The sequence below is a fragment of the Hordeum vulgare genome, chromosome 6H, assembly GCF_904849725.1.
Source record: "Hordeum vulgare subsp. vulgare chromosome 6H, MorexV3_pseudomolecules_assembly, whole genome shotgun sequence".
Classification (NCBI taxonomy): Eukaryota; Viridiplantae; Streptophyta; class Magnoliopsida; order Poales; family Poaceae; genus Hordeum; species Hordeum vulgare.
In genome coordinates, this window is record NC_058523.1 from 19,678,841 (window position 1) to 19,703,292 (window position 24,452).

The following is a 24,452-nucleotide window of genomic DNA, read 5'->3' on the forward strand; positions in this document are numbered from 1 at the left end:
AGACCGAGAGGAGGGATTATGTAGGCCGGGGTGTCAAGTAGGGACATTTTTCTTGTCCGGACTTTTTTAAAGCCCTTCATTTTTGTTTTCAAATCACGAAGAAATTGTGTTCGAGATCGATACATGACCATCTTACATGGCGTGTGTGGTCCAAACGAAAGAAATTGTATTCGGACTTCGTCGCGGATCGATACATGACCATCTTACATGACGTGTGTGGTCCAAACGATTACTGAAGCTTGGAAGGTGAGATGTCATTAGCAATCCCATATACATGTGCTGGATGTTTGACTATGAAGTCGAACGGTCATAGATAAATCATGGTTCTTTGTAGGAGCAGGATCTAGAGCGATGCGACGTTCCAGATTATTAACAAAGATAAATCTATCGGCGACATATCAGATGAGGCAGTGTCGAGTGGCAGGCAATCCAAAGCGGGCGCATGTCGTCCGCACGATACAAGATAAGATTGCATGCATGATAGGCAGCTACTACTCCTAGCTAGGTGACTACGACGGGGACGGCCCTGAGGGGCACGGCGAGCGTGTTCACGGTGGTGAACTTCTCGGTGACGTCCAGCTCGTCGGCCGACACGCCGTCCGGGAGCCGCCACTCGAACGCGTGCAGCAGCGACGCAAGCACGAACGGCACGACCCGCTCCGCCATCGGCAAGCCGGGGCACAGCCGCCGGCCGGACCCGAACGGGATGAACTCATAGTCCTTGCCCCGGAACTCCACCGCCTTATCCGCCGCCTTACCCAGGAACCTCTCCGGCACGAACTCGTCGGGCCTCTCCCACGCCGCCGGGTCCCGCATGATCGCCCACACGTTGAAGATCACCGTGGAGTCCCTGGGCACGGCGAAGCCGCCGATCTCCACGCCGTCCTCCACGGCCTGGTGCGGCAGCATGATCGGCGCCACCGGGTGCAGCCGCATCACCTCCTTCACCACGGCCTGCAGGTACTGCAGGCTCGCCGCGTCGGGCTCCTCGAGGGTGTCCGTGTCCTTGCCGCCGAGGACGTCCTCCATCTCCGCCCGCACCTTGGCCATGGCGCGCGGGTGCCGGAGCAGCTCCGCCATCGCCCACTCCACGGTGATGGCCATCGTGTCGGTCCCGGCCGCGAACACGTCGAACAGTATGACCGTCACCTTGTCGCGACCGATCTTGCCTGCGGTAACGAGCTCCAGCAGCGAGTCCAGGAAGTCGCCGTGCGCGTGCTCGCCGGTGGACGCCCGGGCATCTGCCAGACGGCGGTCGATAATTCCGTCAAGTATGCCGAAGACCTTCTGGTAGCGCGCGCCCGCCCAGCGACGCCAGCCCTGCAGGTCGAGCGGCCGGAGGAAAGGGAAGATGTCGGAGACGTTGGGCTTGGCGAGCGCGGCGATGATGTCCTCCACGACCTCCCGCAGCCCGGTGGCGGACTCGCCGCCCACGTCCACCACGTCGACGGAGAAGAAGGCGCGGGACACGAGGTTCAGCACGCCGCCGTACACGGCCTCGCCGACGTCCACCTCCTCCCCCGCGTGGCGGCGGAAGTAGCCCACCATGTGGCGCACCTTGCGCTCGCGCACGCCGCGTGCGGCGGCGAGGCCACGCGGCGAGAATATGTGCGAGGCCACGATGCCGCGCAGCGTCTTCCAGAGCGGGTCGGAGCTGGGCAGCCAGATCATGGACCGGCCGGAGTTGCCGACCGCGTTGGCGGCGTCGGGGACGGCACGCGCGGCCAGTTGGCGGTCGTACCGGGTGAAGGCCTCCCGCGCGGCGTCACGCGAGGAGACCACCACGGTGGTGACCAGGCCCAGCTTGAGCTTCATGACGGGGCCGTGGGCGCGTGCGAGGCGCGCCAGCGTGTGGTGGAGGTCGCCGCCTAGGACGAGCAGGTTGCCGAGGACCGGGAGCGGCGTAGGCCCCGGAGGCGGCCGTCCCCCGGTGCCCCCGCGGCGGGCTGCGCTGGTCAGGTAGTAGAGGAGCGCGGCGGCGAGGGTCGCGCATAGCAGCCAGACCTCGCTCTCCATGGCTGTGTGGTCTGCGATAGTACGTACTGACTGGCGTGCTCGGGCAAGGGTCTGGCCAGTGGCTTGTATAGTGACGGCACGATAGAGTGCTGGTGTGAGTGCGATGCCGTTTGTCTTGACAATTTTGCGTCGGATTTGGGTCGGACATCAAACGGCCACCTATCTCCCATCCGTCCGTCCACATCAATGCGCAGGAGAGGCTAGGGCCGCCTGTCATCCGTCCAGGAAACGGTCGTAGTCCTTTACCGTTCCTTCTTAAATAAGAAAGTCGTGGATCGGTCGTTCACAGTTTCCATCGCCACCCCGCGGTCTCCTCGAAACCCGACAGCCGCGAACCCTATCCTCCTCCTTGAACTCGCCGGCCGCCCACCTCGCAGCACCCATGGGCCTGTGGAACTACGACCGCAAAGGCATCCACGACCACGAGACTGGCTCCTCGTCGGGACGCCGCCGCGGCTCCATGAAAGAGGAGGCCGCATCGCCACCGCGCCAGGCCAACACTCCCTTCATCATCGCTCCTAGGCCCGCCGGCCATCGCGACCGGCAGTACCTCAGCGTTGAGGTATGCCGGCGCTACTGGGAGACGAGGACGCCGGTCCCGTAGAGCGATGTCCACCTCCCCAACGCGTGGCATCTCTCCGCCGACCGCATCCCTATCCCGCCGGTGCTGACGAGCGGCCGTGCACGCTGCGAGGAGATCTAGCGCCGTCGCCGCCTCCTCCCCGACGACCTCTACTACGACCCAAGGTACGTCGCCGACTCCACCCTCTGGGACACCTGGCTCAGGGACGAGCACGACGTGCGGCGTGCCTCCTACTTCACCGGGACGGTCGTGGGGCCGCGGCGGGCACGGGAGGTGCGCGGGCGTACACGGGTGTGCGTCCTCACGCCCACGCCGTCGCCTTCCCCGTCTTCGTCACCACCTCCACCTCCTCGCATGACGGAGGAGGAGGAGGAGGCCCGGCTCATGCAGCGCGTCATGGAGGACTCCATGACGACGCATGATGAGCGCCAATGGCCGGGCCTGGACCGCGCCATGGCCCTGTTTGCGGCCGGCGACATCGCCATCCCCGAGCAGATGGAGGAGGATGAGGTGGCCGCGTTCCCTTCGGAACTGGTGGGCGCGTCATGGGGTTGGTCGTGCACCGCACCGGAGATGGCGCAGGCAGTGAGGGCCGTGAACTGGTGCCCCACGCCGCCGCGGTCACCGGAGTGGGAGGTCTCGCCACGGGAGGAGGTGCTGCAGGCCAGCTTCCAGCCCGCCCCCGCGCACCAGGGACCGCCGGCCCACCTCTGGACGCCTCCGGCCTACGTCGACCTCGTCAGCGACGGCGACGACGACGACACCGGCGACCAGTGAAGACAGCGACGGCGACGGCAATGACGGGCTTCTTTTTTTATGTTAATTATGTCAAAACTGGACCGTTTTGTGGCCGTGAAAACTGGACCGTTTTTAATGTTAATCTTATTATGTTTTAAGTTTTTTTAACTGCGTTTATTTATTTTAGTTCATTTTTTCTTTTTCTTAATTAAGTCCAACACGAACATGATTTGGGGTGCGGCCGCGCGGTGAGCGCACGCATGACCCAACGGAAAGAGGCGGACATGGTCGAACCCATTGCTCCCAGACGGACAAAATCCGGCCAAACCGAACGTCCGTTTGGAATTGTGCGGTGGAGTTGGCCTTAGCGCGTGCGTGATTTTAACTCGTCTTTTAAAGTTGTCAATTTAAACGTGTGCATGTTAAAATTCCGTCTTTTCAAACGTGCGACTTATTTAATGTCATTGTAGAAGATGCTCTTAGATGTGCGTCAATAAATTTTGCAGGACCTTCCCGGTCATCTATCTGGGTATGCCGCTGTCCCTAAGGAATCTCACAAAGGTGGACCTGGATCCACTTTCAATGAAATTTGGAAACAAAACGACTACATGGAAGGGTGGTATGATGGTCAAGAGTAGACGCCTGATTCTTCTAAGTCGGGACTCATTGCACTCGTTATATATATGATGACGGTGCACAAGCTGCCTGTCTGGCTCATTAAGAGATAGTATAAATTTGTCGCGTTTGGCTCTCGAGCGGTGAGGAAACGTGCGGCGGGGGCAAGTGCACAGTGACATGGAGCCAGATTTATCGCTCGAAGAGAGCTCTTTTATGGTACCCTGGGTGAAATATCAGCCGTCAAATCTTAACTAACGAATGGTGACGAATGAGTTGTACTGCCCAGTTAAAGAGTTGGAATCGTGAATGGTAGAGCCTATATCGCGCCGTTCCAGTCCTCTAGTATAAACGTGGCGAGGGCATTTTGGGAAGAAAAAATCACAACTCGTCCGCGAACTAAAAATAAACAGCCCGCCCACGACGGCCAGTCGAACGGGCCCATCCCACCCTATACTGGACCTTCCAGTTCATTCCCCACCGCGCTCACTAGGGTTCCGGCCACCGCCGGTGTGCGTTGCCCTCCCTCCGTCACATAGAGAGGGAGATCCATGGCCCCTTCGCCTCGTCGGCGCAGGCACCTCCCCCTCTTGCTCCCGCTCCTCCTCGTCGTCGCCACGCTACGGGGAGCGGCGCCGGCTGCGGGTGCCGCAGAGTCGTGCGCTCACTAGGGTTCCGGCCACCGCCGGCGTACGTTGCCCTTCCTCCGCCGCACAAGGAGAGACCCATGGCTCCTTCGCCTCGTCGCCGCCGGCACCTCCCCCTCCTGCTCCCGCTCCTCCTCGTCGTCGTCACGCTGCGGGGAGCTGCGCCGGCCGCGGGCACCGCGAAGTCGTGTAAGGCGTGGCTGATGCAGTCCATCACCACCGACATGCCCCACCTCCGCCGCCTACTGGGGGTCCTCTCCACAGGTACCGACCGGCTCCCCCCTCTCCACCTCCCCACAGTCAGCGCGACTGTTCTCGCCGTGGATCCATTCTGTTTGGCTCCTGGGGTGTCGGTTCCTCGATTACCACGCCATTCCTCATCGATGTAGGATAGATAAGGCATTTGAAACGCTGAAAAATGTCTGAGTTCACCAGGATAGCATTTTGTTTCACATTGCTGCTGTGAATGCAATGCAAATGCCTTCTGAGTTAGTTAATAAGCCACGCATTTGGTTTAGCTCTAGGAGCATCATGTTGCCCCAGATTTCTATGGCAATTTTGGATTTGATTATAAAGGTAGCTCCCTGGTTGCAAGATTATTGCCGCTATCTGTTTGAGTATCTCGAGTACCCGCAACAAGATTACATTTGACAGGCATTGGGTTTGTACTCCTTTGGAGGTTGTTTTCACCACTTGTACGTTTATGATGTATTGGGCAGGCTTACCGAAGGAGGGTGGTCATGTGGATTTTCAAGCTGGAGTGAAGAAGATGGTTCAGCTGGCTGCTGCTTTGGCTGATCAGTCTATTCCTCGAGGCAGATTCTTGCTTGAACGTGGAGCTGGTACTCGTCAAGGCTGGTGGTCTATGGTGTTGCATTTTGCTTATTTGACGTTGTCGCTTTGCTGTTTTCCTGTACTCACTGGGGTTTGTTTTATGTGTTGGTTCACACAGTTTTTGTTAGTATACCGTGAACTTATCTCTCGTTGTTAGAGTTAGTAGGTTTTCGCCACGTAGTAGATACTCTGTTTTTGGATTATTTACAGCGAGTTTCCTATTAATGCTACAACTTCAGAGTGGACAGGATGCTCCTAGAGCCAAACCATTTTGTCTGACTTTTGTTGTTGCTGCTGATCCACAGTGGACATGCTCCAATGGCTCTCGGGGAACGCGAGGAGGAGTCGCCGCCCCCGACGCCGGTGCTCCCCCCGCGAGGACGACTGCGATGGGTAGGTGTTCCTCGGAACTGACGTCTACTGCTCGTCCACTACGAAGGCTGGTCGTTTTGGGCAGAGGAGACCATGGTGGCTGGCCGCCCTGCCTACCCTATAGGATCTTAGTCGACGCAAAATGCGTTTACAAATCAGTGCGGAGCAAATTCACGGGGCCATTTCGTGCGTCAAAGATCAGACCCCGTATACGAAACTGTAAAATTTGAAAAAGTCATTCGCGGGTGAAACTGCATCATTGTTCTTCATCAAAATACATCATTGTTCTTCATCAAAATATATTCATCATACTACTAGGTAGGGGGGAGGACTGCGGGTCGTGCAGCGTACCCGAGCCTAGACTACCAAAAATGACGGGTGCGCGACGACGATGCGGTGGAGGAGCTGGAGGAGCTTAGTCCTTGTCGATGTCGAGGTCGATCCAGATCTTGTAATGTTCGGCCTTCATGATGTGCATGTCTGCCTCCTTGGACGCGCTCGCCCGTGACGCTGTGACCCCTTGCTCGAGAAGGATCTGCTCGATCTCAAGCTCGCGGCAGTTGCACGCGGTGTCCTCCTACGCCTCCCTCACCGAGCGCTCCATGATGGCGCGCGTGAGGTGATCCTTCTGCCCCGGGGGGATGTAGTCCTCGTGGCCGATGACCCCTCCATGCGGTGGGACGGTGTTGTCCTCGAGCTTGACGGCGAGGGGCCCGAGCTCCTCTGGCCTTCTCTTCATCAGATTGATGGTTTGCGAGGACGAGGCACCCGTGGACGAACTCCCAGCGAGAGAGGAGCCGGAGGAGCCGATGCGTCGAGCCGCGAGCTTGCGCTCGTACTCCTCGAGCTCGCGGTGTTCGAAAGCCGACGGCGGCCCGTGGCCGTACTCCAGCCACCTCCGCGATCCCCACTTGCGTGCGGTGTCGGAGGTGCGGCGACGACGACGCTCAGCATCATCCCCTCCATTTCCATGGCCGTCCATGGTCGGTTTTTTGTCTCGCCGGCGGCGAGAAATTAGGACGGGGCGGGAGATGAATCGCGGCGGAGGATAGAGTTTGACCCGTATCGAAGCTGTGAAACCGCATATATGCCTGTTGGGGGGTTCTTTTTCAGGCCGCCATAAAAAATTTACGGACTGGATGCGCGATACGGGGTCCGCTAACATGGTCTGAACCCACAAAAATTTCGGCGAGTATACGTTTTCTTTTTCCAATATCGTCGAGCTTTTCTCATCCTTTTCCCCGTGTATCCCGAAGGCTGAGGAAATTACCATGCAATCCGCGGTAATCGTACTACTGATCTCCGAAGCACCGATACGTCGCTGATCTCTGTATCGCCGTTCAGAACGCGGCCGATACTCCGATACGCACGATACGGCTGGGATACGGGTATCTGAGATGTATCGCTATTTCTGATTTAAAACAAAAGGAAAAAATATACGGACACGTCTGGAAAACGGGGCAGAACGTCCCGGACACGGCAGCCCCATCTCAACTCTCAAGCGAGCCACGCACCAGCACCACGGGAGGATCCGCACGACCGCACCTAAACCTAAATCACACAGCGGAATGGATCCAGGGCGACTGCCGCCGGCGCCCCTCCAGCCGCCGACGCACCACTAGCAGCCGGTGCTCCTCCCGCCGGTGCTCCTCCCGCCGGTGCTCCTCCAGCCGGTGCTCCCCCAGCCGGCGCACCACCAGCCGCCGGCGCTCCTCCCGCTGGTGCTCCTCCAGCCGGCGCCCCTCCAGCCTGCCGCGTCCGCCCCTGCCAGCGACCCTGCTCTCGCCTCTGCTCAGCTCGGTGCCCCTCCAGCCTGCCGCGTCCGCCCCTGCCGGCGACCCTGCTCTCGCCGGCGCTCCTCCAGCCGGTGCTCCTCTAGCCGGTGCTCCTCTAGCCGGCGCTCCTCCAGCTTGTCGCGTCCGCCCCTGCCGGCGACCCTACTCTCGCCTCTGCTCAGCTCGGTGCTCAGCCTGAGACCTCTGTTTGTCTGAACTTGCTGGTAACTAAAAGCCTGAAACTTCATGTTTGTCTCATTGTCTGAACTTGCTGTATTTTATACCTGAAAGTCTGAAACTTGCTGTTTTTATACCTGAAGAAGATATATACAATGTCATCTGCGGGTAGTGGCATGGCAGCAAGCCAATCTTCAATCGGTGGTACTGCAAGCAATAGCATTGAGGTTGATGGTGCATGTCAAGGGGTTGAGAATGCCATTATGAATCCGAAATATCCATTATGGAAGCATGTTACAAAACTAGCAGCAGACCCATCAGGTCGAGGAGGCAACACATGTTTCCGTTGCCTGTTTTGTATGCATGATTTCCCGGGCAGCTACACGAGAATAAGAGCACATCTTCTTAAGATACTAAATGCAGGCATAAACCCGTGTAGCAAGGTAACACAACCTCTCTTTGAGGAACTTCGCAATGAAGATAAGGCAGCCGCTATACTTATTTCACATGGTAAAACGAGGAACACACTTCCTCTACCACCCTTAGTGGAATCCGGTCCATCGGTATCATCAAGGAAAAGGAAGGCAGCAGTAAAGCAATCTGGGATTTCGGAAAGTTTTCATTCAGAGCTTCGACAACAAGCTGATGCTCTTATTGCAAGAATGTTCATCACCGGAGGTATGCAACTTTGCATTACAATGTCAATTATTGTTGTATTTTTAAAGCATAGTTGTTGACTAGTTATTTTGTTTGTAGGGGTTCCCTTCAATCTAGCAAGAAATCCCTACTATCGAGAGTCCTACAATTTTATCGCAAACAATGAAATGGGTGGCTATGTGCCTCCTGGATATAACGCATTGAGGACTACATGTCTTGCAAAAGAGAAGAAGCATGTTGCGAGGATGCTGGAGCCCCTCAAGTCTACGTGGCCGCTCAAAGGTGTGACTATTGCGACTGATGGTTGGTCTGACCCTCAAAGGAGGCCAATTTTGAACTTCATGGCTGTGACAGAGAGTGGTCCAATGTTTCTAAAGGCGATCAACACTGAAGGGGAGGTAAAAATTGTTGTTTCTACCTTGATTAACTTGTTTTCTTGTCTTGTTTTTTTATAAATTGATTGCTGATTGTTCATTGTCTTCAATGGTAGACCAAATCTAAGCAATTCATATTTGAGAAGATGAAGGAAGTGGTTGAGGAGATTGGATCTGAGAATGTGGTCCAAGTGATCACGGACAATGCATCCAATGTCAAAGGTGCTGGATTGATGATTCAAGCAAAGTACAACAATATTTACCGGACTCCTTGCATTGTGCACTGCCTTAATCTTGTGTTGAAGGACATATGTGATCCAAAGGTGCATCATGAAGACTATGAGGTTCTTCAATTTATAAAAGAGGTTGCCGACCTAGCTCAATTTGTCAAGAACTTCATCATGACCCATGGTATGAGGTTGTCAATGTTGAATGAGTTTAGCAAACTCAAGTTTCTTCACATCGCAGAAACCAGATTTGCAAGTGTTGTCATCATGTTGAAGAGGTTGCTTTTAATCAAGGATGCACTCACGTTAATGGTTATTCATGCAAATTGGGCTAATTATAGAGAGGATGATCCTATTACAGCTCAAAGGGTGAAGGATCTTATTTTGAGTGATTTGTGGTGGGATAAAATTGTATACATTGTCTCTTTCACCTCACCCATATATGCAATGATAAGGTTGACCGACACGGACAAACCATCTCTCCATTTGGTATATGAGATGTGGGACGACATGATAGAGAAGGTGAGTTGTTCTTTTAGCTTTATTCATCATTATTTGGGCATTTTTTATGTGTGATGCTTGCTGATTTTAATTGTCCTCATCTTCATAGGTGAGAGTTCCTATTTATCGTTATGAAAAAAAAGAGCGCAATGAAGATTGTGCTCTCTATATCGCTATCAAGAAAAAACTTGCAAAACGTTGGGAGAAGAGTAGTACCCCCCTCCATTGTTTGGCTCACTCGTGCAATCCGAGGTTTGCTCTTCATATATGTTTGTCATTTGACAATCTCAAGTTGTCAACATTAAAAGGTTTGTTGATTTTACATTATCATGTTAATAGGTACTATAGTCCAAATTGGCTTGCGGCAGCCCCTGGTCGTGTTACCCCCCTTAATGATATTGAGATTTTTCAAATGAGAAACAAGTGTTTGCAGAAGTTATTTCCGGATCCAAATGACCACAAGACCGTCAAGAAAGAATTTGCAGATTTTGCTCTAATGATGAATGACTTCCAGAATGCCGATTCAATTGAAGATAGAGATGATTTTGAACCAAAGCAATGGTGGGGCACTCATGGAGGAAGCACAAAGTTCCTGAAAAGTTTGGCATTAAAGTTACTTGGTCAGCCTTCATCTTCATCTTGCTGTGAAAGGAATTGGAGCTCATATTCCTTCATCCATAGTTCCGAGAGAAACAAACTCACTCCTGAACGTGCTGAGGATTTAGTGTTCGCACATAACAACCTGCGTTTGCTTTCAAGACAATCTGAGGCTTATCATGTTGGGCCAAGCCGGATGTGGGATGTGGGTGGAGATGGGGTTGAGAGCTTCACTGGTGTTGGCATGCTTGAAGGTGCCAATTTGACACTTGATGAACCTGAATTGGAGGCTGAGATCATGGATGCTCTCACTTGAGTTGTCCTCATTTACTTTATGTTGTAATGCACAATTATGCACTGTATGACTAAGGATTTATGGCCATGTGAGCCTTTTATCTTTCTGTTGTCATGTTGTAATGCACTACTTGATATGGATCATCCTCTTTATCATGTTATTTTCTCTTGGTTTATGCTATTGCTACAAGCCAACTTGTTTACTGCTTTTTCACTTTTCATGCTTGTCTATCTCATATTATCATGTCTAATATCATATGTTGCATTTTCTATTTTTCATACATCATGAGGAGTTGAGGACCTGGATGATTATTCAATTCAAGACTGAAAAGAAATGAGGCATGGAAGCAACCAAGCTACCTGTAGGACGGTATTTTGATCCCATCTCATTCATTTTATTATGTTAGTTTTTATTACATGTTATTTTTATTATTATTCATATATGCTTGCCGTATCGCCGTATTGATGTTTTTAGAAATTGCCGTATCCCGTATTGCCGTACCCGTGTCGCCGTATCGGTATCGCCGTATCGGTGCTTCGTAGCTACTGATAACGGAAAAATAGGAGCCGTTTCCTTCCTCGTGAAAAAACAAGGAAGCTCACGCCAGCCTTGGTTTCCCAAAACGGGGCGGGGCCCTCCGAGCTCCCTGTCTCCTTCCTTCCTGCTGGCTGTAGACAGGCAACGCGGCCTACAAATACGCGCTGCTGCTGCGTGCTGCCTGGCGGAAGCTCCAGCACGGGATTTGTCAACTGTCAGCAGCAAGTAAACTCGGATACAAGCGCGCGCGTGAGCCGAGAGATAATCAGGGATGGGGGGCTGCTTCTCCGGCGACGTGCGCGGCGGCACGGAGCCCGTCGGCGTGGGCGCGAGGGCGGCGGCGGCGGGGCAGGGCCAGGGCGGGCCCAACGAGGCCGTCGACCACTTCCTCCAGGGCCACGGGCTGCGCGGCCTCTACACCCCTCTCGAGGTGATGCTCCCCTTCCCTCCCCTCCTCAGCGGGAAACCCTAGTACGTACGTAGTGTCCAGTCCACCATCCCTCGCTAGTCGTGGAGAATTTCCCATGCTTCACGGATTCGTGGCCACCATTGAAGCGGGCAGGTGGGGTGAGGAACGAATTCGGTGGGCATTCGCTGTCAGGCGAGGTGGATTTCGGGGGGCGTTTACTTGTTTATATTTCGAGAGGTATAAAACAAAATCGTGCTACGCTGTCACAACCCACAACGGGCCGGCAGGTGCTACCGAACCTCACTTCATTTCGGGTGGCACCGCAATTATATATCGCTTTGACTCTGGTTTTGAATAGATCCTGCTTTTTATATGCAGGCGTTCACCGAATTTTTAACTGCGCGCAATTTTGAGGGCTTATTACTCCAGAGTTTGCGAAATGCCGGTGCTCGTCTCTGGATCTGGGTTTGGCTTGTTTTCGAGATATGTGGATAGCATATTTATGCTGTCGTGCATTTTCTCTGCTGGTCCGAGTCCACAAAATTGCTCGATATGATGTGACATCTCACGTGTTCTTTGCTTTTACGGGAATCTTTAAGCATGACAAATTATGTTGCCGCGAGGATGTCTATTTCCTTGCCAGGTTCAGTTCGTAGTGAAATCTAACGTTGATGGCAAAAATTGGACGTTCGATTTGTAGCAAAATCATACTCTTATGAAATCTCATTAAAGTACTTGGAGAAATTCGTCTTTGTCGGAGCCAACTCGGATGTGCCGCACTAGCACACCTCAATTATGTATGTTTCGTATGTTTTTTTTTTTTTGCATCAACTGCATGCATGCGAATAAATTCGATAAGTTCTTATTTTACAGAATGGCTTGCGATTTTTCTTGGTGATCTGCTTATACAGGAATAAGATCCTAACAAAGTAATATTTTCAGTTTCCGCACGCATTTCCTCCATTGGTGGTCGCATAGAGTTTTGATGAACCAATCTCTGGAAAACTTCTTTTATGTTTTGATTGAAATTTTGATGCTGGGACATTTTCTGGAAGTGAACCAAAGGATCGGTCTAATATATTTTAGGCAGGAGTGGGTGGTGGTGGACATCAATCGCCTGCTCTGCAAATGGAACAATGTTGTGCAGACGATGGAGCACTAACTTGCATACACTGGATTATGAACTTTACGTCCTCCAATTTACCGACTAATTAATTATTTTTCTATTTTATTTATGATTTACTCAATCATTTTCAATTATAAAAGGTACTTAATTGGATTTTTACTAAGAGAAGTCATTAGAACAATATAATACTACGTTTACGATGTCATGATTTATGATGATTTGACAATAGGTACAAGAACTGTGTGGTCACTTGTTTCATATTTTAGAGTTTTCATCTGTTAGAGTGTTTATTATATTAGTTTCCATACATATTCAAGGAGAATCCATATGCTCGGATATGTTCTAGTCAGCAATAATGTTAAACCAGTTCAGTGTATGGTGTTGTTGCATGCGAATATGTTCTCAACTGGGTGATAGTACACGTCAATATGATCTGCCCTGATTGACATGTCGCCATCTTCTTGCATTACAGCTATCTTTTTCAGCTTCCAAACTGAGAGATATGGATGCTCTTTCTAAGGTAAAAACTACCATCCAGTTCTCCGAAGCATTTCAATATCTATATCTCTGTTCCCTTTCGGGTAGTTCATCTTACTGTACCATAACTTGAAAAGTAAAATTAAACTCTGTTGGAACTGAAGTAGATCTGCTAAATGTTGGATATCCTTTGGCCTTTTGCTAAAATGACAAGTTTAAAACAAACAAAACTGTACGATTATGTATGAATAGGTGCAGATTCGTGTTTCTATATCCGCATGCCATTTGTTTACCTTATTGTTACGTCACCCTTTGTAGCAACAAAAAATATGTACACGAGCAATATTAGAAGTTCCAAATTGGAATTGATTCTCCGTGTAGTTTTATGATCAAAGTTGTACTCCTTCCGTCCCAAGATAAGTGTCTCAACTTTGTACTAGCTCTAGTACAAAGTTGTACTAAGGTTAAGACATTTATTTTTGGGATGGAGGGAGTAATACATAAGGCAAACAGAATTAATTCTTTTATTTTAGCCCTACGAGTTCTATTTAAAGAACAAACAATGCATGCTTCAGTTTTAGTTAACAACAAGATGGCTTACATTTTTAATAGTTGAAACTTGAAATCGCTATCTCAAAAAGCGGCATGCCTGAGTTCATGATAGGTTGCTGTATTTTTCAGTTTGGTTTTCATATCTGTTTGTACACCAAAGACCATTGCATTGCCAATCAATTCATATTCAATCATAGTGTTTAAGTATATGCATCCTAGTGTCAAAGTTTCAATTGTAGTGTACAAAACCTTTTACAGCAAAGTGTGTAACAGAAAATTATGGTGCTTGCTTGGTGGCTTTTCTTGTGTATGTGTATGTGTATCTATCCTCCTCAGCTATAACTGTCATCTGCTTGGTGGCTGGTGCAGAGTGATCCTATGTTGGTGGTTTACACTAAAATGGATGGAAGGCTAGAAGAGATTGGCCGCACTGAAGTGATCTTGAATTCACTGGAACCATTGTGGATCACAAAAACTATGCTAAATTACCAATTTGAGATTGTGCAACCGCTCGTGTAAGTTTATAAAACTATATACATACTGATTACTTGTAGAAAGCACATACTTACTTCTACTTTTTTGGGGGCTCATGATAGATTCAGGATATATGACATTGACACAAAGTACCATAACACACCAGTTAAGGTATATTCTGTGCCCTTAATTCATGTTTTTGCTTCACTCAAGTAGAGTTGTCTTAATTGTTCATTGCGTAGAAAAATAATTGTAAGTTTTCTGTAGGCTATCTGTTATCTTCAATGACTCACACAAGACAGCAACATTATAGCCTGCTTAAAATTTCCAGTCTATTACTTTATATGCAACTGTTGAAGCCTGAACCATTTATATCATGCAGATGTTGAACTTGGCTCAGCAAGATTTTCTAGGGGAAGCATTCTGCAATTTATCTGAGGTTGTGCAAAATTAGTTATATAATACAATGCATAATCCAGCTATGGTATATAACTTCTCTAAATAAATGTAAATGAAGAAGATAATATTTATTTGCACCCCTTTGCTCTTTTTCACAGATAGTCACAAAGTTCAACCATAGCTTGACTTTGAACCTTCGAAATGGTTCTGGACATGCCCTTCAGGGCACAATGACAGTACACACTGAAGAAACTGCTTCATCAAGGACGGCAGTTGAGATGACATTCCACTGCCTGAACCTTGATAACAAGGACACCTTCTCAAAAAGTGTATGGTTAACTTCCTTGGTAGTCATAAGGTGGCAAATTACTTGCAGTCCTAAATAAATGGTTTTTATTGTGCAGGATCCCTTCTTGAGGATATCAAGACTGTCAGAAAGTGCTGTTGCCATTCCTATATGTAAAACAGAAGTGATCAATAACAACTTAAACCCTGTTTGGAGGCCTATAACACTGACATCACAACAATACAGTAGCAGGGCAAGTACATATTTCTAGTCTATGATATTTGCGTCGGCCTTGTTTAGCAAGTGTGTAATTTAAGGTTAAAATAATATTTTTTTTCTTATAATACGTGACTTTATTTCAGGATGACCCACTGCTAGTTGAGTGTTTTGATTTTGATGCCAGTGGCGACCATGAACTTATGGGGTAGGTTGGTTGAGGAAGTATTTTGGCATCTTTTGGCACTGATACCGAGTTTAATTACTTTTGTTACTTCTCTGACAAATAGGGCTCTCCAGGCAACTATCGCTCAACTTGAAAATCTATATAAGTCAAAGGCTGGAGCAAATTTTTACAGCCATAAGGGACAAAAGAAGGTTTTATTTCAACTATAATACACAGTCTACTTTTTTTTACTCCATCTAACCTCTCAACATAACCAATCCGTGTTCAGTTGAAAGGACAGTTGTTCTTGGATACGTTCCTGGAAAAAGTTCAACATACTTTCTTGGACTATATTTCCAGCGGGTTTGAGCTCAATTTTATGGTGGCTGTAGATTTTACTGGTTAGTTCTAGTTGTGAGCTCGAATAATTTATCTGTAGCTATGTCAATCATCTGAAGCTTATAAGTGGCTATTCCATGTGTTTCCAGCATCAAATGGCGACCCTCGTACACCACAATCTTTGCACTACATTGACCCCTCTGGCAGACTAAACTCATACCAGCAGGTTTGGAATTTTCTGACATTGCTAAGATATTGTTTAAACAGAAAGACTTCTTATTGAACATTTGATGTACCAGGCAATTCTAGAGGTCAGCGAAGTTCTGCAGTTCTATGACAAAGATAGACGTTTCCCTGCATGGGGTTTTGGTGCAAGGATACCACAAGGATCTGTATCCCACTGTTTCAACTTGAATGCAAGTACCAATGACTGTGAGGTGAGATTCATGCCTGGTGGCTACTGGCAATTTAGTTTTAATTAGCTTTTGACAATGGACGATACTGAAAAGAAACATTCCCCTATAAACAATTTTTGGATATTTGTGTACCAATGACTTTTTGAGCTACCAGCTTTGTCTGTTCCCTTGTTTTGCTTTTGCAGTAGCATTAACTGAACAACTAATGCTTCACCCACGAGAATATAATGCTGCAAACCCAATTGTGTTCAGCCGTATCTCCTGTTTTTGCCTTCTCACAAATGTTTTTTTTTCGAAAAGGAGGCCTTGCCCCGGCCTCTGCATCGAGTGATGCATACAGCCATATATTAATCAAACTAAGTATCCAGTAAGTACAGAGTATATAAAAAGGAAAAAAAGAGATACATGGCAAACATCGCGCCGCAGCGTGGAATGGCTAAAAGATCAAGATGACTCCTTCTCACAAATGTTGGTGGAAGATATTGATGACTGTGAGAAATTACTCCCTCCGTCCCACAATGTAAGAAATTTTTTCAAGCTAGCATAGATTGAAAACGCTCTTATATTGTGGGACGGAGGGAGTATGTTCCTGTTGGACTCATGAATCTCATTATTTACAAAATAGTGATATGGTCTTATCATACTTGCGCTGTCTCATCCTCCTTAATTACTTATATATATTTACTCTTAATTTCTCTTTTAATAGTCACAAATGTCACCTATTGGCACAGCAAATATGTTGCTACCGATGATTTGTAGCAATTGTTCCTGAAATATTGCTGAATGTTGCCAGAAAATAAGAGCAACCTGTAGAATAACTGATGGTATCTATATTGCTTAGATCAGTTTTTCGAACGTTTTGTATTTACCAGCTGAGGGCACCTAGGTTTCTTAGACCACCGTTGACGTTTACGGATTTTTCTGTTCCTATCACAGGTTGTTGGATTTGAAGGCATCATGTCAGCGTACTCTTCTACTCTGTACACTGTTTCTCTTGCAGGGCCAACTTTGTTTGGGCCGGTGATCAACAAAGCTGCAGAAATTGCCAGCCATTCTGTGCAATATGTGAACAACAAATATTTTGTCCTCCTCATTATCACGGTATGTAATTATATTATATATATCCTCATGTGACCTCTGCTCATAAAATTTACCCGAGCATTGTATATATGCAGGATGGAGTTATCACCGACGAGCAGGAAACAAAAGATTCTATTGTAAGGGCATCAGATTTGCCGTTGTCCATTCTCATCGTGGGAGTCGGGAGTGCTGATTTCACTCAAATGAGGGTAAATCATTTACCGAACACACGTGATAAATATTTCTTTCCCTGAACATTTTTCTTGTAGCAGTATTAGTTTATCTGGCAATTCTCCTTGGCTTTGTCAGACTCTGGATGCGGACTTGGGTAAGCGGCTTCAGAGCTCAACAGGCAGGGTGGCGACGCGTGACATCGTCCAGTTCGTCCCCATGAGGGAAGTCCAAGGTCAGCATCAGTTCCGCATTCTGTCACCATCAACTTACTCCAGCCCTTTGCATTGCTTATAGTACCACCGCCGAATTAAACAAGCGTGACTGATCGACGACGATTTTATCAGCAGGTGGGCAGGTGACCGTTGTCCAGAGCCTGCTGGAGGAGCTTCCTGGGCAGTTCCTAGAGTACATGCGCACCCGGGGCATCAAACCGCGACCGCCCCAGCACGCCTCGGCGTCACCAGCTTACCCCCCTCCTCCTCCCCAGCTCTGAAGGAAACCGGACTGACCTGCCACCCCACACCACGAGCTGATCTGCGCATATGTACCAGCTGGCAATTGTACATTATGCCGTCTCTGTCTGTGTCTGACTGACTAACTTCCGTCGCGTCTGCGCTCTACATCCTATGTTAGGTGCTGAACCCTGTCGATAACTTTTCCACAAGTTTTAGGACGTCGCTGCAAACACGATGTATGAAAAATGAGATAGTTCCTCATGTTTTCGCACTGAATTGCTGCTATATATGCTGGTCACTTTGTCACCCACAAGGAGTTATCTCCTAGGTGGACCCATCTTTGCCATTTTGTACATTCACTTATACAAGGTTTTATTTATCGTTGTTATATTCTATGGCATGCAATTCATAGGGCAGCTAAAAGTTGCGGAAGGCTTGGTATCACATTTGTTAAACAGAGACATAATGTACTCACTACCAAAATTACCTGCTATGCCGACGGCCAAAACGGTCCGCATAGGCCCGAAAACCGTAGCCGTAGGCCTATGCCGACGGTCACCATCGGCGTAGCACCGTCGGCAATTCGTACGTCGACGCATCGAAGGACACCGTCGACATAGATGGCTATGCCGTCGGCGTATGTACACCGTCGGCAAAAATCTACACCCGAGTCAAACCTGTGCCTGTCACTTGTGGACACGTGTCAGAAAAAATGACAAATGCGCACCAACAAGCCTAGCTTCTGCCATGTGGCAGCTCCTGACTGAAATTAGTCAGTTGTTGGAAGGAACAAGCGTTTGGCCAATGACTGAGTTGTGCATGCACGCGTGCGCGTGTGTGTTATTTAAACCAATAAAAGGAGAAGATATTGTATAACGAAAGGAAACGTCCAAATCTCTCCTTTGTCTCTCTCATTTTCTTTGATTTCTCTTCTGTTCATCCACCTTTCTCCACCTACCCTACCATTGGTGGAGTGGAGGGCCATCTTAGGGGCATACACTGGTAGACAGGAGAGAGAGGCTAACAAATCAAATCATGTAAGTGGCAAGTCAAATCGAACATGATCGAGACTGCTAGACGGCCTCCGGCCGCTACATGAAGGCAATCACTGGAGGCGAAGAGAGGGAGAGGTAGAGAGGGAGCGAGAGAGAGGGGGAGCGTGAGGGCGAGAGAGGGAGAGGAGGAGGGAGGGCGAGAGAGGGAGAGGAGGAGGGAGCGGGCGAGGGGGAGGAGAGAGGGAGAGGAGGAGGGAGGGTGGGAGGGAGAGAGAGTCCTGCTTTTTGTGTTGCATAATGTTGCACAACTTTCTTGATTTCTCTTCTTCCTTTTATTCAGGGTACAAAGTAGCAGTCTAACACCCAAAGAAAAACTCCTAGCTAGGGTGATCCTTGGGGCTCGTGCCATAATCATGGGAGCAGACTAAGCCATCTCCCGTAGTTCAGCTCTCCCACTCTGTCTTGCCATCCACGACCATGTTGACCGAAATCCAACGACATAGGCACCTAACCAACTATCTATAACAAATGGCAGTCAGTGCACAAACCTCTTCCATGGCACAGTTACTGGGCCTATAAATGCTACCATGGCGGCAAAAACGCGAGCAAGAGATGGGATGGATTAGGAAGGCAAAACCCTTGCATAAACCCATGATCCCTACAATATGCCGATGATAAGGCCGGGAGGGGAATGCGGGGAGGGTCGGGGGCACAATGCATTGGTGGTGGTATTTATCGTCGTTGCCCCAAATGGAGTCCGGTGACAACACGGTGGTATGGCGTGCATAGACAAGGACATGAGGATGGCGGTGGCGGGGCCAGAGCTCTACGGAAGTGGGGAGAAACCGAGAGGGAAGCGAGGACGGGAGCACAGTGCAAGCCTGATATGACCAGATCAGATCATCCAAGTTTGTGTGCAAATAGAAACAACTTTGTTTCAGACTTCCATTTCAAAACTCATCTCCTCATGGGTTGGATGAATCAAACCCAGAGGAATCATCCATCCTCTCACCGAAACACAATCATCCGTGAGGCCATCAGTGAGTGCACCATGACTTCCCCTCCCAAGTAAGCAATTCTTGCTAATTAACTGCTCCAGCAACGTATGCAAGGACTAAAAAAGCTTGGGACATCTCCCGCTCCACCACCACCACCACTACCACTGATTCAGTGCTATGCTCTGGTTTCTTGTATCACCCCTACGTACTGCTGCTGCTGCTCCACTTCCTGCACAGGCCGCCTGTCACCACCATCGCCACCCTCCAGCCGGCGGCGACTTTTGGCGGCAGCCAAGACCCGCTGCACGATCATCTCCTCCGCCGCATCGACCGCCTCCCGTTTCCCGGTGATCACCACCTCCCTGCACCACACACACTGCAGGTTAAATGACATACGGGCAGGCCTCTCGATTGATTTTGCGACTAAAGAACACGCAAACACCAACTGAAACCGGCTGTAGTACCTACCTCTCGTTCGTCCCAGATATGAGCTCCCTCTTCAGGATTTTGATCTGCACACCCGTAACCTGCATTCCGACGACGAACCATTAGTCCAAACCATTGCCCTGTTGTTTAACTGCTTGTGGTTGCGCTTCAGTGGTGCGGGAGATATGTACGTACCCGTTCGATCTCATTTATGATCCTTCCGCCACAGCCGATGACGGCGCCCACGTACTCTTCCGAGACACCCATGGTGAGGGTCCCTTGCACATCGCTGTCGTAGTCAGGCGATCTCACGGGTGTGTCAGGCTGGAGGAATTCAAGGAGAAGATGGTTCAGGCTTCGCGGCAGAGGCCTATTTCCTAAACTGGGATGAACAGCATATAGTTTGCATCCACTATATATGGAAAAATAACGAAATGTTTTGTGGTCCCCGGATAATGATGCTAATAAGAAGCAAAAAGGGATCAAACCCACAGTTTCATTTTAACAATATGCTTCTTGGATTAGGATGTTTTTTGGTCCTTAGATAAAAGTAAAATCTCCCATATTTCTTCTCTGCAAATATAATATCAGCCAACACATGCTTTATATTTTCTGAAGCATAAAATACGCTAGAGACAGTCAGAGTGAACCTACCATATTTTACATGACTATATAAGAACTTTAATTCTCTGCATAGAAATGGTGCTTTTTTTTCCAATTTGACATTCATTACCTCTGCAACAAGCATTACGGCAGAATAAGAGAAATAGAGAACAGATCCTTCTTTCTTTTCTCACACTCTGCTAAAATCCCCTCGTTTTCTATTTAAATATTAAACACCTGTTATTGTAAACAAAACATGTACCGAGAAGAGAAGCTTCATTAAACAGACGAACTATGCATGAAGAGAAAAATTCCAATCCAGGTTAAGACGAGATCGGATCACAACATGTACAGGTGTACTTCAATTCAGCAACAATGTCTTACACTGCTGTGGCATCTTTCAACATGTTCATCTTGCCCATCACCGCCACGCCGAATACTTGAACTTGGAAAACTAAAGCCTGTGTATTTGAGAAATGCGATTAGCCTAGTTACTGCAAAAGGTGATGCGATACGAGCTAGTAGGTGGCACCATAGTGCCAGCAAATTGTAATGCTAATTGATCACGTCGGTACGTAAATATAATAGAAACGATTAGGAAGCGACGTATATCTCAGGTTTGATCTTACTGCAAGGCTGTGAGCTTGTGATGCAACAAATTGCCTCAAGGCAGACAAGATGCAACAAATTGGGTAGAAGGCAATGGATAAAACGACAAAAAACAGAAAAACAGTACTAAATGGAAGTGATGCAGACATACTTGCGGTGGAGGATGAGTAGCGGACATCGTCAAGCAACTCAGACAATATAAGAAATATAGCCTGCAACTGATTGTCCAAATGTCCAGTGATCGTAACCAGTCTATCATGGAAACCGTAGCAGATGTCGTAGGGTGAGACCGTGATTCCAGTATTTGACTCCTCAGCTAAGGACCTGGATGATGAACAAAGAGGGAAACAAATATCAGACTTGTAATATCTGAAAAGTAGAACTAAAGAAGAAGAAATATGATGACGGGTGCTAGTGGAGGGCAGGCCCCCAAAAAGTAAACGCAAGCTAATATTCCGAATAGTAAATGGAAGCTAAAACTGCATATGCTCCCAAATAGTGGAACTGAAGAAGCAGAGCTGAAGCTGGAATGCACAGCACGCCTTTGTTCATGTGCGATGACATACACAAACATGGGTTAAATACAATAATTTAACAACAACAGCAGCAGCATTGTTGGAACAGATACAGATAAAAGGGTCAACTGCATTGCATTTCAGCAATGCCAGCAGGCGTATGTTTTCGTGACGATTCCAAACAAGGGCCCGAAATATGCAGTTCCACAGCGGCCAATCAGATGCACTAGGTAGATGCAGAGATGATTGAACAAGTAATGTGCTGCAAACTGTTATGAATTATCCCGCTGAATGAATGAAACTCATCATCACATTTCAGCAAGGGCGCCAGAGAAAGGCTTGCCAAACATGCAATTGCGCTGCCGTAAACCAAACATGTGTGCGGGTAGATAGAGAGGAAAGGGGGTCACTTGCATTGCATTCTCCCTTGGGCCATGTGTGGAGTGGAGAGCATATAACCATATGGTTCATTTCAAGCACAGCGATATTGGGCATGAGAACAGTTAGGCAATGTAAGTAAGTAATCATACTTGATGACCTCCCCTCCTTTGCCGATGAGCGCGCCGCAGCAGGCGTCGGGCACCACGAGCACCACGGTAGCCTCAGCGTCAATCACCTGGTCGCCCTGCAATCATAGCAGAGCAGAGGATCGATCCATCAATCAACAGGAGAAGATGAAACTGCTCTGAACCGAAGGAAGGCTGAATCTGGATGTTTTTGTCGACGGCTTTAGCATACCAGGTAGAAGAGCCTCTGGAGGACGAGGTCTGCGGCGTCCATGACGGCGGGGAAGGGGCCGGAGACGAAGACGACCCTGCGGTCCGTGCCGGGGAGGGGGCGGCCCCTGGCGGAGATCTTGATGTGGGCCCCGGAGCGGGCCTCCATGGCGTGGACGGCGGAGCCGGCCTTGCCGATGATGCAGCCCGCGTCGGCGTCCGACACGAGGATCCTCGCGTGCGTCGGCCTCTCCCACATGGCATCTGCGGCATGGACAGACGGGAGTGAAACTGATTTGAATTCAAACCCTCGCGAAAACCCTCGCCTCGAGCACGGAGCAGAGGAATGCGAGATCGGCGGCGGGTTGCGCGCGCGCGCGGCTGCTGCTGCTCCTGCTCCTGTCGTCGGCCAGAGGAGAGAAGGGGGTCGTCGGCCAGAGGAGAGAAGGGGGTCGTCGGCCAGAGGAGAGAAGGGGGGGGGGGGGGGGGGGGGGCTTGTTCTTGCCGGAGAAGATGGGAGGGAGGGGGGAGAGGGGTGGGCGCGGGCGGTACCTTGGCGGCGGTCGTCGTCGTCGTCGCCGTCGTGGGAGGCGGTGGAGCTCGGCGGCGGCGAGGAGGAGCCCATGCCGAGGGGAGCGCAAGGAAAAAGGCAGCGCCGTTCTGTTTTCGTGTGTGTAGGAAAAAAGAGGGCATTATTGACCGAATTTCCAAAATTTAATACTACTAACTCATCAAACACTTGCTTAAAACCTTAACTCCACGACTTAAATGCAACCCTGTTTGGTTCCAATAAGTCAGGTGACTTATAAGTCAGGTGACTTAAAACCAGTGACTTATAAGTCACCCTTGTTTGGTTGTCATCTGACTTATAAGTCACCTGACCACACCGGCGACCTCGTCACTGGACAGACCTCGCCGCGCTCTGGATGCCGCCCGGCACGACGGCGCTGTGGTCGTCGTCGACCTCGCGGAAGAACGGCTCGCCGGAGTAGCGGAGCATGCAGGCGTCGAGCCGAGCCAGACGACGGCGTCCTTCTTGAACGAGGAGAGGCGGTGCTGCAGCCGGCGGGACGGGACGGGGCGCGGCGCGGCGGCTGGCGGGCGGGGCGGGGCGAGGTGCTGCGGCCGGCGGGCGGGGCGAGGCGCTGCGGCCGGCGGGCGGGGCGGGGCGCGACGGGCGGCGGGGCGGTGCTGCAGCCGGCTGGGGCGGGGCAGGGCGCGGCGCTGCGGCCGGCGGGCGGGGCGGGGCAGGGCGCGGTGCGGCGGGCGGCGGGCGGGGCGAGGCGCTGCGGCCGGCGGGCAGGGCGCGGCGCGGCGGGCGGCGGGCGGGGCGAGGCGCTGCGGCCGGCGGGCGGGGCGGGGCGCGACGGCCGGCGGGGCGGGCGCGACGGCCGGCGGGGCGGTGCTGCAGCCGGCTGGGGCAGGGCAGGGCGCGGCGCGGCGGGCGGCGGGCGGGGCGAGGCGCTGCGGCCGGCGGGCGGGGCGGGGCGCGACGGCCGGCGGGGCGGGTGCGACGGCCGGCGGGGCGGTGCTGTAGCCGGCTGGGGCGGGGCAGGGCGCGGCGCGGCGGGCGGCGGGTGGGGCGAGGCGCTGTTGCCTGCGGGCGGGGCGCGACGGCCGGCGGGGCGGTGCTGCAGCCGGCTGGGGCGGGGCAGGGCGCGGCGTGGCGGCCGGCGGGCGGGGCGCGGCGGCCGGCGGGCAGGGCGCTGCTGGGACGGGGCAGACGGGACGGTGGGAAAAAGTGGTGGGACCCATTCAAAAGTAGGTGACTTATAAGTTTTAAGTTGGGGTGGAGCAACTTATGACTTATAAGTTGGGGTGACTTATAAGTTGAACCTGTTTGGCAAAATAAGTCACTTTTTGCACTTTTTAACTTATAAGTTGGTGACTTATTTGGAATCAAACAGGGCCTAAAAACAAACGACCTACTCCCTCCGTCCGGGTGTATAGGGCATGCGCGTAGTTCTAGGTCGTTAATTGAACTACTTAAATATGTATTACATGTAATAAATAATATATCATTAGATTCATGCGGGGATGTAGTTTCTGAATATGTAATTTTTATCGCATATAATA

At 50.2% G+C, this 24,452-nt stretch overlaps 3 protein-coding genes across 5 annotated transcripts; 1 reads left to right on the top strand and 2 right to left on the bottom strand.

Annotated features, from left to right (window-relative positions):
- Nucleotides 1-233: 233 nt before the first annotated feature.
- LOC123402463 (cytochrome P450 76M5-like) lies at nucleotides 234-2,044 on the bottom strand. Its single transcript, XM_045096388.1, has one exon. The coding sequence runs from the start codon at nucleotides 2,014-2,016 to the stop codon at nucleotides 502-504; it is 1,515 nt and encodes a 504-aa protein (XP_044952323.1). The 5' UTR covers nucleotides 2,017-2,044; the 3' UTR covers nucleotides 234-501.
- A 9,079-nt stretch (nucleotides 2,045-11,123) lies between these two features.
- Nucleotides 11,124-17,864, top strand: LOC123404328 (protein BONZAI 3-like). Of its 3 annotated transcripts, none has more exons than XM_045098247.1 (16): nucleotides 11,124-11,375; nucleotides 12,953-13,000; nucleotides 13,879-14,024; nucleotides 14,106-14,154; nucleotides 14,366-14,422; nucleotides 14,541-14,711; nucleotides 14,787-14,921; nucleotides 15,031-15,092; nucleotides 15,175-15,262; nucleotides 15,340-15,451; nucleotides 15,539-15,615; nucleotides 15,689-15,826; nucleotides 16,742-16,906; nucleotides 16,981-17,094; nucleotides 17,195-17,291; nucleotides 17,404-17,864. In XM_045098247.1, the coding sequence occupies exons 1-16, from the start codon at nucleotides 11,217-11,219 to the stop codon at nucleotides 17,550-17,552; spliced, it is 1,767 nt and encodes a 588-aa protein (XP_044954182.1). In that variant the 5' UTR covers nucleotides 11,124-11,216; the 3' UTR covers nucleotides 17,553-17,864. The 3 variants fall into 3 exon arrangements, with proteins under 3 accessions (XP_044954182.1, XP_044954183.1, XP_044954184.1); XM_045098248.1 differs by having other exon boundaries at nucleotides 17,407-17,864; XM_045098249.1 differs by lacking the exons at nucleotides 11,124-11,375; nucleotides 12,953-13,000; nucleotides 14,106-14,154 and having other exon boundaries at nucleotides 13,955-14,024; nucleotides 17,195-17,301.
- Nucleotides 17,865-19,422: 1,558 nt separating this feature from the next.
- Nucleotides 19,423-23,001, bottom strand: LOC123402278 (protein BTR1-like). Its single transcript, XM_045096179.1, has 7 exons — nucleotides 22,929-23,001; nucleotides 22,399-22,640; nucleotides 22,191-22,285; nucleotides 21,297-21,469; nucleotides 20,921-20,997; nucleotides 19,976-20,257; nucleotides 19,423-19,869 (listed from the first exon to the last, which is right to left on the bottom strand). The coding sequence occupies exons 1-6, from the start codon at nucleotides 22,999-23,001 to the stop codon at nucleotides 20,102-20,104; spliced, it is 816 nt and encodes a 271-aa protein (XP_044952114.1). The 3' UTR covers nucleotides 19,423-19,869; nucleotides 19,976-20,101.
- Between the last annotated feature and the right edge of the window lie 1,451 nt (nucleotides 23,002-24,452).

Bases quoted from the DNA above. Each gene is read 5' to 3' on its own strand.
- LOC123402463 (XM_045096388.1), bottom strand. From the start codon at position 2,016: ATGGAGAGCGAGGTCTGGCTGCTATGCGCGACCCTCGCCGCCGCGCTC.
- LOC123404328 (XM_045098247.1), top strand. From the start codon at position 11,217: ATGGGGGGCTGCTTCTCCGGCGACGTGCGCGGCGGCACGGAGCCCGTC. The intron at 14,922-15,030 runs GCAAGTACATAT...ACTTTATTTCAG, and splicing joins CACAACAATACAGTAGCAGG to GATGACCCACTGCTAGTTGA. The intron at 17,095-17,194 runs GTAAATCATTTA...TGGCTTTGTCAG, and splicing joins CTGATTTCACTCAAATGAGG to ACTCTGGATGCGGACTTGGG.
- LOC123402278 (XM_045096179.1), bottom strand. From the start codon at position 23,001: ATGGGCTCCTCCTCGCCGCCGCCGAGCTCCACCGCCTCCCACGACGGC. The intron at 21,470-22,190 runs GTATGATTACTT...TTCATCATCCAG, and splicing joins AAAGGAGGGGAGGTCATCAA to GTCCTTAGCTGAGGAGTCAA. The intron at 20,998-21,296 runs GTATGTCTGCAT...TCAAATACACAG, and splicing joins CTACTCATCCTCCACCGCAA to GCTTTAGTTTTCCAAGTTCA.